This window comes from Silurus aristotelis, assembly GCF_946808225.1.
Source record: "Silurus aristotelis genome assembly, chromosome: 3".
Lineage (NCBI taxonomy): Eukaryota > Metazoa > Chordata > Actinopteri > Siluriformes > Siluridae > Silurus > Silurus aristotelis.
This window is the reverse complement of record NC_139576.1, coordinates 28,393,892-28,408,780: the sequence shown is the minus strand read 5'-3', so window position 1 is coordinate 28,408,780 and position 14,889 is coordinate 28,393,892. Positions and strand designations below refer to the sequence as shown.

At 35.6% G+C, this 14,889-nt stretch overlaps 1 protein-coding gene and 1 long non-coding RNA gene across 2 annotated transcripts; both read right to left on the bottom strand.

Moving 5' to 3' along the window:
* Window positions 1–2,435: 2,435 nt before the first annotated feature.
* Window positions 2,436–7,670, bottom strand: LOC310724029 (little elongation complex subunit 1-like). The gene is made up of 10 exons (XM_083537787.1): window positions 7,645–7,670; window positions 7,430–7,512; window positions 7,267–7,303; window positions 5,865–6,343; window positions 5,379–5,547; window positions 4,452–4,612; window positions 3,933–4,123; window positions 3,321–3,421; window positions 3,145–3,237; window positions 2,436–3,035 (listed from the first exon to the last, which is right to left on the bottom strand). Exons 2-10 carry the CDS (start codon window positions 7,475–7,477, stop codon window positions 2,848–2,850), a joined length of 1,467 nt encoding a protein of 488 aa, XP_083393913.1. The 5' UTR covers window positions 7,478–7,512; window positions 7,645–7,670; the 3' UTR covers window positions 2,436–2,847.
* A 1,404-nt stretch (window positions 7,671–9,074) lies between these two features.
* On the bottom strand, window positions 9,075–11,110 carry LOC310724107. The gene is made up of 3 exons (XR_014532944.1): window positions 10,881–11,110; window positions 9,662–10,845; window positions 9,075–9,131 (listed from the first exon to the last, which is right to left on the bottom strand). It is a non-coding gene; the product is annotated as an uncharacterized lncRNA (long non-coding RNA).
* Window positions 11,111–14,889: the final 3,779 nt, after the last annotated feature.

The window sequence follows — 14,889 nt, the reverse complement described above, 5'->3', positions numbered from 1 at the left end:
AAGACTTTAACACTTTTTAGATGAGTTTTATGGATACAATTTATAGAAATATATTTCCAAAACTATCTATATAAATAAATAAAATTAATTTTCTGCACTGCATTGTCTGTTGTCTAATATAGTTTATATCTCTGTGGAAAAAGTCTGTATGCTATAGACTTCCTGATGGAAGACCTCAGTCAGTTTGGATCAGGAACAGCAGATGTGTATTTTCAGTCACCAGCTGTTCACACTGTGAATCATGACTGTGCTGCAATGCACAGCTCCAATCATTAAGTTCACCAGTGACATGAGCATGGTGAGTCTCACAGCAAGAATGACTGGACGGCTTTCAAGCAGGAACTGCAGTGGACGATTTAACAATCTTCCACTGCAAACAATTGGTGTTGCTGTGGAGAACCTCTCCTGGTCTTTCAAATCCTTCAGCATTGTAGATGATCACACACACCTTCTTTTGTACTTTATTCCACATGGATCATAAATGTAATGTGTTGTTTGCACATTGTGCAAAATATTGCACTCTCTATTGTAAAAAATATATGTATATATTCCTAAATAATTGTGTAAGTAGAAAAAAAACTAACGCAAAAACTGCATTTAGAAACAGTTGAGTTCCCCCTCCCCTTCCTCACAGTGGTTTGACCCACTGCCTGCGTTCCCAGTTCATCTCACCTACTCTACACACACAAGTCAGGTGTGTGGCTGCGGCTCAATTAATGTTAACTCCATTAACTAGGGTATTTTATTCACTTTAAATAAAGTGAATTTATTTATTTCTCTTCAATCTAGTTGATGCAGACTCATTCATAAATTAGTTGCGGCAAAAATTATGATTAGCGATGTAATTTTCCATGAATCTGCCATATTAGCGTATTAAAATATGACTTATCTAGTTAATGTTAGTGTTAGATTTTTATCATGCCCAAAATGAAATGACTGGAGAAGTTTTCCAAACGACCTGCGAGACCCGTAATGTCTTTTCTGATCAGGGAAGAATCACACCGCACACAGAATGTGGCAAAATGTTCCTCTTCGTTTATTGCAGGTGGCAGACACGTTTTTATACACACAGGATGATACAGTCCACACACACACACACACACAAACACGCACACACAAAATGCTGACCTAAAGTGTTTTCCTGTTTAGACAAGAGGATATACCAGCCCGAGATGTGTGAGCCCAGATAAGACTCTCTGTTTACCTTAAAGACTAACATCGTAAATATCCTATAGACACTGAACAGACAAGGAATGTGTGTGAAACAGTTTTAACACTAACAGTTAGCTTGTTTACAATAGCGTGTAGCATAGTGCACTGTAACTAACACGCCAAAGCTGTTTCCCATGCAGTGTTTTATTTGGGACGACTTGGTATAATGTTAATTTAACATTAACGGCCACAATTAGCATATTGTTTAGCTGTGCATTTACTGAATGAGCACTGTGCTACGTCCGAACTGACCCCACTGTATTTTTTTTTTTTTTTGTATAATCAATTTCTATTCTGTTCTTAAGTGTCTTAATTAATTTTAAATAACTTTTTTTTAATTCCTTGTTTTGCTTTGTCATTGAACCTGAGAAAAACTTAAAAAATAACCTTTAAAAAGTCTCCATGCTACAATAACAATGATAAAAGCAAAGTTTTGTCTTTATAAGTACAATTTGACTATTATTTGTGTCCCCTTCAAAAATTGCTCATGAGAAATTTTATATTTATTGTCCCCCCCTACTGTTAAATAAAATGTACGCCCATGGTTATATTTGTATGTTAATCAGGACATAGAGTAAAGTGTGGCTCTTCTTCTACCTCCAACGTTGTTGTTTTCCTTTTACTTTAATTATTCAATAATGATATGATTTAGATCTGGCTTTATGTGCGAATCCTAAAACTGGTTTATTAGGGAGATGTGTGAGGATATGAGCGGACCATAATCCACGAGATCAAGCAAAATGAAGGGCATCCACATGTGAAGAACACACCAGTGGAGAACCACGAGAAAGTATTCAACGATATTAAAAACTATTCCAGTGATATCATTTTTAGGAGCTTTAACCAAATCAGCTTATCAAGGGAACATGGAACATGTTTGGGTCTCCTAGTTGAAGTGAAGAGAAAAAATGTAATGCTGTATCCAAAGTAACCATATACAATTGTAAATTAATGATAATTTATTTAAAAAAGATAATTCAAATTAAGTAAAAATTATGCATCATTTTAAAAATGTAAATAAAACTTACTGACTCAATTAATTATATATGTAAACAAAAAAATATTTAGAAACACCTTTCTTGACCAAGGAGCTGTTTAATAATTTGTATTTTATTAAAATTTTATGTCTACCTACCTACCTACCTACCTACCTACCTTCCTTCCTTTCTCCCTCCCTCCTTTCCTTTCCTTTCCTTTCCTTTCCTTTCCTTTCCTTTCCTTTCCTTTCCTTTCCTTTCGCAACATTGGCTGTGTATGTGCAGGAGCAAGTGGCTGACACTGTAGAGCTCGGCTATACGATTCAGTTGGGGTCTCGCCCCGCCCCGGTTCAACGGACTATCTCTCGTTGAGGTTGGCTTTCGAGGTCAAAACGTACCAATATCGGGTCCTTCCGTTCGGCCTTGCCTTGTCAACCCGTACCTTCACGAAGACACTGAGGATACAACCCTGGGAGGCCCCAGTGCTCACTTTGGTGGTTTAGAAAATGCAAACTAACTGAGGTGTGCTGTCAAGAAGCCTACAGCATAAAGACGTTTTATACAGAGATGTAAACTATAATGAACTGTTGATGTTGTACAGTTTTATTATGAATTTAATTTATTTATGTAGTTTTAAAGATAAACCACTATAGTGATTTTAGATTTTTGGCCTTATCTGATGACAAAGAAAGCCGATTTTCTTAAGGCACATAGTGACAGCTGGGGGAACGGGCTGTGTGATTTTTTGCTGCCATGATATTAAAGCCTTCAGAGCTTCTTCAGGGTTGCTGGCTGCCAGATCATGAATGGCATAGATCACAGAGAGCTGCACTTCCCAGGACATACCTGCATACAAAATACATAAAAAAAATTTGGACTTTCCTTGATGTGGTTAATAAAGAACTAAAAATAAAGATAGATAAAGAACATGTTTATTTGTATGTTTTAATGATACCTTTTGAGAGGTTTTGATTTCCAAACTCAATCATGTTTTTTGCAAGATTTTCGACTAACATGTTCTCCTTAAGTCCTTGTTTTCCAAGTCGCCCTGTTTTAGATAGGCAAAGAACATGAGTGAAAAACTGAAGAATCTGGAAATTATTTGGGATACAGGATTTAAAGTAAACTTACCAAGTAGCCTGAACACTGCTCCTAAACAGATGCCTCGGAATGGTGTTTGCCCAGATCTTGTTTTCCTCAGCCAAGTGTTCAGGATCAGCCAAAGGTCCATTCTAGTAAATAAAAAAGAGGAGAATTGGATATGTTGGAGTGTCTTTGTAATGGTGATAGACCAGCCATTGTGGTTTTATGATATATTGTAAGTTTATGCAACAAAGACTGGAAAATTTGCAATATTTTATACAACCACTAGATTATTGGCCGCATAATGTAAAACGTCAGTCATAAGAATTTGGTCCTAAAGACACCCCGATGGTGAAAAACTTATAGCTAAATTTACAGACTTTCATTAGCTCTGACTGTCTGAGCACTAATCCCGGAAACTTCTTTAAAAAATGCTAAATAAACATTTCTTTACAGAAGCCATCACTATATCAACATTTACCCAAATTTTCCCCAAGAGTTCTTTTTGCATAAAAGATTAAATACAAAAATGTTAAATATAAACTTTGCAACTGAAATACTCTGTGTTGATGTTATAGAAAAATAATAAATAATTTATGACCATTTAGATTCGAATAGTTTGAAAACCAGAAAGCTGAGAATTAAATATGCGTTCAATACCGTATAATATTGTTAAGAGTCCATGGCCAGCCCAGTTGTGCACACAGAAGATCTACGCTGAAGATGTAGTTCCAGGCAGCATCACAGAGATCATAACCATACCAGCTGCTCTTCTGGAACCTAAGACTGTGGTCTTCGAAAAGAGCCTTCAGAGTGTAAACAATCATATTGTAGATGTTTCCTGGAGGGTCCTGGCAGAAAATAGATATTTTCTTTAATAACCAGTTCAGTAAAATGATGTTTACAATAATGTGGTGATAACTGAAAGGTGACAATTTTAGGTACAATGTTTACTTCCACTAATAAAAAGCCTAAAATAGTGATGTCCTTTAACACTTTTTGCTTGAAATATAAAGAAATAACTGATAACTAATAATCAACATGAATGGATGATGGAAATTGTCCCACTATATTACACTGACAATTGGAAATCAATAATTATGATGGTTGCCATAACTGTTCTGGCCTGATAGTGATAAACAATGAAACTGAGAGGAACACTGAGAATCAGCTACTTACCTCATCCCAGTACATATACTTGCTGAGCAAGTCTAATATGTTTCCATCTGCCTTCATTTTGCTCACTATATGAATAGCTCTGCATAAAGCGCTGTCATGGGAGAAAATACATGGCCATGCTGTCACCATGACCATAATCAGTTTGGGGGCTTCAGGAAAGTCTGCAAAGCAACAAAACATTAGAACATGCATACACTGGATGGAAAGTGGATATACAGTGGATATAAAAAGTTGACAGACCATTATGAAGTTGCAGGTTTTTCAAATATAGGACAGTAACAACAACATAACATTCTGTCCTCTGAGATAAAGCTTCTAACAATTTTATATTTCAACACGACAATGACCCAAAGCACACATCAAAATCAACAAATACAAGGCTTCAGACAAGGATAATCAAAGTCATGGAATGGCCAGAGCTTAGACCTCAATCTCATCAAAAATCAATGAAATGACCTAAAAAGAGCCGTACACAGGAGATCACCTCACAATTTAAAGCAACTTGAACTTTTTTGCAAAGACGAGTGTGATACAATTCCACAGTCTAGATGTGTGAAGTTATTCATATTTATGTGTGATGTATTCAAAAAGACTTAAAGCTGTAATAGAGGCAAAAGGTGCTTCCACAAAGTGTTAGTTGGGAGCAGTGTGCGGATTTCTGCAATCAATTCTGGGTAGTTGTTTTTATTTAAAATATTCCATATCATGACATATCATTTATTCTCTGCTGAATTTTTGTTGGTGTAACAATCTGACATTTATGTTCTTATTTTAGTCTTAATCTTTCAAAAACCTACAATTTCATAAGGGTATGTACACTTTTTATATCTATTGTACATAACCATAAACAAGACACAGTTAGATTCTTTGTATCATTGTCCGAATCATTTTTAGTAGCTATGTAATGAAATGTCAATATAATCTCACCTTCTTTAAGAAGTCTGTAGGCGAGGGCATGTGCTTTACGAGAGTCTGCCCTCTGCTGACACAAGCCCACATAAACCCTACAGTAAGACTGCAGGAGGTCATGTACTGTAGACTCTTTCTCTGCCTTGATCAAGTCCAAAATTAAAGAGAGAAACATCTCTGCTGAAAACTAAATGAGACGGAAAAAATTATCATCCAAATTCCAACTAAATCAAAATGTAATGTATTCAAAGCAAATATTAGCAAATATTATCTAAAATTTGACTGTAGATTAGGTTTGGGAAAACTACTAGACATTGCATAAACCAAAACCTGGAGTAAAAATTTTACATGACACATCAAATCTACTGTTCAATTTAAAAACATCAGGACCAATGCATTATGGATTGACATTTTTAAAAATGAAAAAACTCCACAATCCACAGCTAATGAATAAAGTGGTTTGAACTGCATGCACAATAAATTGAACAGAAAATAATAACTGACCTTGTTCACACAAAACTCAGAAATGACAGAATTCTCTTCATCTGTCAGAACAGGAAGTTCACATGCTCCTTTACAAAGTGCATCAATCCTGTTTGTAGGTAACACATCAGAACAGGACTTTTGCAGTGTTTCTAATGCACTGGAGATTTGGGCTCTGGGTCTGATCGTTGTGTTTGCACAACAAACACAATACTCAGATGAAGCAGATGAAGCAGCATCAAGTTGAAGCCTTTTGGCATTTGTGGGTGGTGGCATGTCTGATCCAGTTCCCTTTTTTGTCAGGCTTGTCTTGGTGAAAGCTGGGGCAGAGGTTTTGATGGTTTGATTTTCTGAGATGGGATTTTTGGGCCTCTGATCAGAGCTCTCCTGTATGGAGGGCAGGGTTTCTGGAACAGACTTCAAAATAGCAAAGGCCACCCCTTGTGATGCTGAAGTGTTGGTCGTCAGATGAGACAGAGTATTTGCTTTATTTTGAAGGCCTGCATGAATATAAAGAAAACAAGTACAATAAAAATTTTTTTTGCATTGCTGCATGTTTTATTTCTGCATAATGAATATAGCCTATAATCTTATCATTTCTGTTCATCTTGAGTTATATTTTTAGATCTAATAATTATTATTTTTGTGTGTGTGTTTGTATTTTAGGTATATTTTGATTATGCCTGTCAATCAGTTAAAATATTTAATCGCAATTAATCACATTAATTGCAACTTAATCGCACATTTTTATCTGTTGTAAATGTACCTAAAATTAAAACGTATCAACTTTTTAATACTCTAATCAACATGGGCATATATTTGGATGCTTTATGCATTTTTTATTAGTGAAACTACTGAACATAGAACATGAAGACTAAATATTCTTGTAAATATTTAAAAAGTAATTATTATATTTTAAATAGCATCATCAAGTCATCAGGACACTAAACAGAACAGAAATGTTTTCACACGGACGGTTTTAATTGCCAGGTGTGTGCATCATGGCGGATATTGATTCTTGATTTGAAACTTGCCGCATCAGTATTCGGTGGAGTTTATTTATTTATTTTTTATATCTGAGTGAATTAAGGATGCCGTGAATAAGTGTGTGTTGCGTTAAATGTTTTAACTTCGTCTCTTTTATATTTATTTATATTTTTTTTATAAAAATGGTCACAGAAACACTTATTTTGTCTGCAAAACTTATAGGGAATTGTTTTGATGGAGTTTCATGTTGAAATAATGAAATTTATTACTAAAAATATAATTACTAATTATAAAATGAATTAAAATGTTAATACAGTACAGTACTGTATACATAAAATAGAATTTTTGGGGTTTATTGCGGTTTTTCGTCTATTGTGAGCGGTTTTGAAACGGGGGGGTCTCTGTATAGAGAAACTGAAAGAGATTTCAGTATTACCTTTGTTTATCCGTTTCTCCCGTTTGAAGAGTTCTTCCTGTTGAGGTTCATAAACAAAGATCAACTGACAAATGCAGCACAAGTGCATTAAGATTTATTTAGTCTGCATAATGTCTGCATTTAAGTAGAAAGAAGAAATAAGTAGAAAATAAGTAAAAAGTACCTCAATTAAGCGCATGCGTTTCTCGAGGCTACTGACTTTGCCCTCCATGCCTCGGATTTCCAGGTTCTGTCTGGTGTCTTTTTCTAAAAAATAATTAACAAAATAAAATGAAATGGTGCTCAGATCACACCAATCACATTTTATGTTTATTTGATAGAACTGTATCATGCAGCCATTTTACACACTGAAGGCAGAAACATCAAAACTAAACACACCTTTAAGTTCCAATAGCTGGTTTTCAGCATTTCTGCGGAAAAGAAAAGAAATATTTAGATTAAAACATTAAAAAGACATTAAAACCGCCCCACAATATAAATTCAAAAATGTTTGTGGGGGCAGTGTTAATATTTAGATAGAACATTAACATGTCATATATATATATATATATATATATATATATATATATATATATATATATATATATATATATATATATATATAAAACAAACTCAGCCCTCCCCCCGCGCGTTTGCCATAGAGATACACAAACAACATGGCAGCGAGCAAGCAAAGTAGCAATACCACCAATTTACTGCAGCACCTCAAACAGAGGCATGCTGTCGAGTGGGAGAGATGTAGGGCCCTACGAAATGAACAAGACAGCGGCAGCACAAGACTGCGGTTAAGCAGCCACATCTTGAAAATACACGGTTAAGCAGCTGCACTTTGTTTAGTGTTGCGCGTCTAATCGTACACGTATGGTATCGGTGGTGAGAGCGTTTAAAATACATGTAAAGACGCTTCAGAACGGCGTTTCTGCTAAAAAAAACAAAAAAATCTAAGCATTTAAATCACCATATTCAAACACTCATGAAAAATATTTTTGAGGTTTACTCAATCTTTCAAATAATTCTTATTTAGAATCTCCCTGTCTATTATATTCTTATTTCAAATTTCAACTCATTTTACTGTGGAGTTTTAGAGAAAAGTAAAAGCAAAATCACTCCAAGCATCACTTGTTCCACATTTAAACACTCAAACATTTTTCTTTGTAGGTTTGCTCATTTTATGTTATGTTACGTTCTATTTTCACAATTTACAATGGCAGGGGCTTGCATCTTGTATTTTTGGCTTGTTGTTTCTGATTGCACTTTAACCCAAGTGGGTTATAATCCCAGAAGGGTAAATAAACTTTATTTAATAAAGTAAAAACTTTTTTTTTTTTTACATTTTCTTTTTTATATGCAGATTGATTTTAAGCAGGGGGAAAATCGGATTTTTTTTAGGCCATATCGCCCAGCCCTAATATATATATATATATATATATATATATATATATATATATATATATATATATATATATATATATATATATATATATATATATATATATATAAAAAGAAATGATATTTCTGACAATATTCAAAAGGAACTGTAATTTGCAATTATTAGGTATAATAGGTATTTGCAATTATGTCTTCCATATGCAGACGCATAAATTGTGACATAATACAAAAAATGGGTTAAAAAAAATTACAGTTCATACTCTTTCATAAATGTATGTTCACAATATAATTTCATATATATATATATATATATATATGGTTATGTAGAGCATCCATCATACAATTCTCTGTGGACGTCAAAATGCAGTGTCTCCGGGAAATCACAAGAAGTTTCCTGAAGAGCCTGCTGGCTCAAGCTTGACTTCTGCATTTTTGTCTGTCTTTTCCGGTTTTTCCTTTTAGGGAATTTGCTGAATCTGCGGAAAGGGAGAACAGTTTTTAATCACAATTTATTAAAATGGTTGTTCTATTATTTCTTATAACAATACGTGTTTTCTTCAATTATTTTGTCTGTTTAAGATTCTGCTCAAGGTGACTACTGGCAGAAAAAAGAGGATTTGTGTACACGTTTCCATGACAAAGGGGGCGTGGCTTTGGGTTCGTGGCGCACGCAGCTTAGCTCCTCTGTGACGTTTGGATTTTGCCTGTAACTCTCACTGGAGTGATCCTTTTGCTTACAGCCATTAAAGGTAAATTTGATTCGTAATTACCGTGTTTAAATGACGTTAAGAGTTAGGTAGTTTTTTTAAGCTAAACATTTTCATGCTAGATGTTCTAGATGTTCATTTTCATGCTTCCCGGAAGTTCTGCGTGAACACGTGACTAGCGCGCGACTAACGATAATCATTAATGAAATTAATTCATCTCAAGGTCAGATTCGTGAATATAAACTTGTATTGTTGTCGAAATAGATAAAAAAAAAAAAAGTAAAGTGTAAGTGATGTACCGATAGTGTATTTCTTCTGAAGTTGAAAGATGAAATATGTCGCGGCTGGTTGCTTGAATTGTTCAGTGTAGTCTGCGGGCTGCTGCTCTGCGTTTGGGCTTTTTAAGCATATTTTGCTTTTTAAGCTTATTGTGGCGTCACAAAGACGTGAATTTTGCGTCAATTGTGCGATGTGTGAAGTCGGATAGTCCGCCCAGTAGAACAAATAGTATACAGTGATGAAATGCAGTATTTACTTGTACTCTAGGTATAAATAGGTATAGAATAGTATGTACAGTTACAGATAATTGGAGTACAACCCATGAATTTACTGTGTAATAGACTGTAACACTGAGTTTGTACAGTTCAAATAGCAGTAGACTATAATTCCAAAATGAGAGATTTTAATTAGAGACATGTCAAACTGACAATTTTTTGGCCAATGCTCTTCTCAATTCCGAAAAATTAACATGTTCTGATGGCAAACTCTAAACTAGTTTTAATGAGGTTTAGTGACTGTTTGAACTTGCACTAAGGGAGGTTCAGAAGGAAGAACTTCAACCTCTTCTACTCCACTCTGACTTTTTTTTCCCCATGCACCACCTGCCTTATCTGTCAGATCAATTTATCCTTTATTAGTGTCATCAAACGACACAATCTCCTTCAGCATAAAAAAATGACTGTAACCCAGGATATAGGCTATCTGACACTGTGGTGTTTTTCAAGTCAACTTTGTTTGATGCTTTTTTGTGGTCTACCTCCTTAGTGAGAGATTATACTCTAGCACAGACATGGGCAAACTACAGCCCGTTGGTTTTATTAATCCGGCCCCCCGAACGTGACTAAATTATATTAAAATAGGTACAGGTAAACCTTGTTCAATTTACCTTTCCCCTGTTATGCCCACGTTTACCCAAAAAATGGCGCACTTCAGCTACATTGACCTTGTTCGCATGTATTACTCTCTTCTTCTCTTATAAGCCCTTCTGCAAAAAATTATCTTATCAAAGAAAAGAAAAGTGGATAGTGAGCGCCAAGTGTTTAATACGGAGTGGACAACAAAATATTTTTTCACTGAGGTCCGATCAAAAAGCCCCTCACAGATCCAGGTTAACTGACCAACACCTCGGATCGATCCTGAGAATTGCCACAACAAAACTTACTCCAGACTTTGATGAACTGGCAAAACAAGGAGTTCAACAACACTGTTCCTACTGAAACTAAACTTTTTTTATTTTACTAAAGTTTTTATGCTGTGTTTATTGATGCACTGGCAAAAAAAAAAAAAAAGAATCAACAAGTTGTTGATCTTTTGGCACTTGATGAAACTGAATTTGTGTTTTTCTGCTGTGTTTATTCAACTGAAATTTAATCAAAATTAATTATTAATTTAATTAATGCATTTGGAAAACAATTTGTACAATGAGCCATGCATATTCATGCTTTGCTACATGTTACAGGCCAAATCTCTAATGTAATATAATGTATATATATATATATATATATATATATATATATATATATATATATATATATATATATATATATATATATATATATATATATATCCTGGCCCGGCCCGGCCCCTCTTTCAAATTTTAGTGAGTCAAAAAGTTTGCCCACCCCTGCTCTAGCATGCATTTTCTTGTTTTGCTCTTCTAGTTTGGTAATACTCAGAGTGTGTTCTTGTGCATATGTTAAGCAAAAATATCTGTGGCAACAGATACTTTCTTTTACATTTTCCTTCCTGATACATACATCAAGCACATTTTGACATTTGTCAATAGACGACACTTTGTCTGGATGAATTCTATATTTCCGTGTCAAATCTTTCCTGACCGATTCTGTTATAATTGAACTCGTGTTTACCCAACATTGATATGAATTCACAGTCCACCTTTCTCAGTTGTGGGGATCAGTCTGGCATTCTTGCAGAACATTTTATGATTAAGAATTTAAAATTTATATCCAAAGACAGATGACCACTGTAAGTATTCCCATAAAACTAGAGGATACACTCAACCTTTCTCTGATAAAAGAGTACAAAACCAAAAAATATTAACCACAGTGTAAATGTTGTTAACCTTCCCCGCCTAAACAGAGGGAAAATTTTAATTCTTCCCTGATACTCAGAGGATAATTACAAACAAACATTTTTTTTTAAATATGTTAAACAGCTGCAGTTCTGTTAACAAATAAGTCATCATCTGTTTATCAGGGATGAAGTTGGTTTATCCTCTGTTTGGGCAGGAAAGGTTAACAGCACACTACTTCCTCTCTACCCCCTTTTGAGTACACAAGCATTTATGAGTGCCCCTAATGATAGGGTTAACTATAACATGCCAAAACTACTTGGAACTATTCTGACAGTAAAACTGTTACAACAATGTGTTTGTACAGTTACAGTACATGAGCAGTAGACTGTAACACAATGTACAGTTACATGTGCAATAGATTGTAACACTGAGTATGTACAGTTACATGTGCGGTAGATTATAACACTAAGTATGTGCTGTTTTAAGAGCCTTGGGACTTAGTATGTGACCAGATCGTGTGATGCGTACAAGAAACTGTGATGCAACAGTCTTGTATGCAAATGAGCTACTACCATTTTATCACAAAATTCGAGAATCTGAATTTCCCGACTTTTGATATATATAAATATACAGTGGTGTGAAAAAGTGTTTTTCTAATTAATAATTTCTTATTTTTTTCGCATGTTTGTCACACTTTAATGTTTTAGATCATCAAACTAATTTAAATATTAGTAAAAGATAACACAAGTGAACACAACATGCAGAGCACAAAGGGTAAACTTTTGTCTCGTCAGTCTACAGAGTATTTTCCCAATAGTCTTGAGGATCATCAAGATGTTTTCTGTCAAAACTGAGAAGAGCCTTTATGTTCTTTTTGCTCAACAGTGGTTTTCGTCTTGGTACTATGCCATGCAGATCATTTTTGCCAAGTCATAAACACTGACCTTAACTGAGGCAAGTGATGCCTGCAGTTCTTTGGATGTTGTTGTGGGTAGTCTTACCTATGATGATGTATTGTGTGATCAATACAACTTTCTGTTTTGTCATTTCTCCATACTATGTCTTTTCTAAGATGGTATTCTAAGCTTATCACTTCCTGTCTGACCTACTTAATAGATATAATTTTTTGGCTCAGTGATCATTATCTGATTTCTTATACCTTTCATGTCTACCTACACACCTTCTGGTGAGCACCATATTTGTAAACCTAATTTACACAATGCATCTCTTCCTAACAAATTAACAGGCATCTGATTTGAGACTAGAACAGGTATAGTCACACTTCCGTATTACTTGTAGACAAACTGGAGCAGTCATAGGAATTAGCTGCTTCTGTCCAGATAATCCTACCGTCTTTGCAAATTTCCCAGACATAGGGAGATGTGAGGCATAATTGGAATTTAGGAAGCCCCGGGTTCGATCCCTGGTCAGGGAACCAACCCCAGCCATTAGGGTTGCGTTGAGTCAGGGTGAAGGGAGAGCTCATATAATCATATAAGCACAGACAGGTTTCCAAAACTCGTGCTTTTTTATTTTTCTTGGCAACAGCGTTATGGGTTAGTCAAAGAAACTTAGAAATTAGCATCAGAAAATAATAAGGACATAATCCTTGGTCTTCACACACGCAGTAATAGCGGAAAAATGCAGTGGCATGCTGTATTCCCAAAATCCCGCTATGCTCCTAATAGAAGCACAACATATTGCATTTAGTGTCTTTCGTTAAAGCCTGTGTAAAGTCCATTAGTTTCAGTGTAGACACCTGCGGCTTATAGACAGGTGCGGCTTATTTATGTTAAAAATAAAAATCTTTGTCAAATTCAGTGGGTGTGGCTTATATATAGGTGCGCTTTATAGTCCGGAAATTACGGTAGGTGTTGTTTTTATTCAGGTAGGTGAGTAGGGGTGAGTGCAACTTGGCGAAAGTCATTAAGGCATTCAGCAGCTGAGTGCTTACGCACTGGTGTGATGGTTGTAGTCTTTAGGCATGAGGAACTGTGGCTTGGGTCAGTAACAGGTTGAAAATATCAGTGAAAACCTGTGCCAGTTGTTCAGTGCATGCTCTTAGAACACGTCCCGTTATGCCGTCCCGGACCAGCTGTCTTGTGTGCGTCCACTCTGCTAAATGCTAAATAGATGTCCGATGATGAAAGTGAAAGTGAACTGTGAGCATAGGAAATGTCCTATGCCTTGATCAAAAAGAGCCAAAAGGTGAGTTCATTCAGCAGGAAGGTACTGCTGGTTGGTTGAGATTGTGGTGTCGATTTGTTATCTGTGATGGTCTGAATGCCTTTCCACATGCGTCTGGGGTCAGAGTTGTGGAAGTGCTCTTCTACGTGGATTTTATATGTATGTTTGACTCTAGTAATACCACTTTTTTAGGTTGGCCCTGGCTCTGTTGTAGTCCTCTGCATTGTCAGATTTTAAAGCAGAATCTTTTGCTTTCAACAGGAACCTCAGGGTTCATCCACGGCTTCTTATTAGGAAAGCATTTCAACTGTTTGACAGTAGTTACATTGTCAATGCATGTGTTGATATGGTTGAAAACAGACGATGTGTAAATGTCCATGTCTGTGTGAGAGTCCAGTGTGAGGCAAACATGTTCCATTTAGTATCCTGAAACTGTTGCTGTAGAGAAGAAATGGCTCCCTCTGGCCATACCTTTACTGTCCTCACAGCTGGTTTCATCTGTTTGATCAGTGGTGTGTATTTGGCAGTGGCGGGTGGTCATGGCCAGCAAAGCCTTCTCTTTTTTAGAATTGTCTGTAAATGTATTAAGGCCCTGTTGCCTGTTGTTTTTCTTAAGTGTAAGAAAATTTTTTACTTGATTTAGACCAACTGCTGTACCAATGTACTGTCCAATCTGTAAGATATATCCATGGTTTTACAAACCTCAGAAAATGAGCTTGCTAGGGAGCTGTACCACCACAAACAGTGGCTCATTGACAAAAAAACCTATAATGTTTTGTGTTGAAATCACAATGCAGTTGTACCCAATTTAGCTGATTTTCATTGAAATTTGTATGGCCATGGTACCACGGTCACAGCAATAACAAAGGGGAGCTGCAACTAACCAACATTAAGCACCTCTGTCCTAAGTGGTATGAGCAGCTGATCTGGATCGTTTGCTCTTAGACCCAAGAAATTTTTAAATCATATTTAGAACAATTACTGGACTATTGGACTGTTCACTTTGGATTTAAGACATACTCATGT

What these genes read in the sequence shown, in the direction of transcription:
- LOC310724029 (XM_083537787.1), bottom strand. Translation starts at nt 7,477, where the DNA reads ATGGAGGGCAAAGTCAGTAGCCTCGAGAAACGCATGCGCTTAATTGAG. An exon ending in ACTCTTAACAATATTATACG is followed by an intron (nt 3,422 to 3,932) that starts GTATTGAACGCA and finishes TTTATTTACTAG; the next exon opens with AATGGACCTTTGGCTGATCC. An exon ending in AGCAGTGTTCAGGCTACTTG is followed by an intron (nt 3,238 to 3,320) that starts GTAAGTTTACTT and finishes TATCTAAAACAG; the next exon opens with GGCGACTTGGAAAACAAGGA.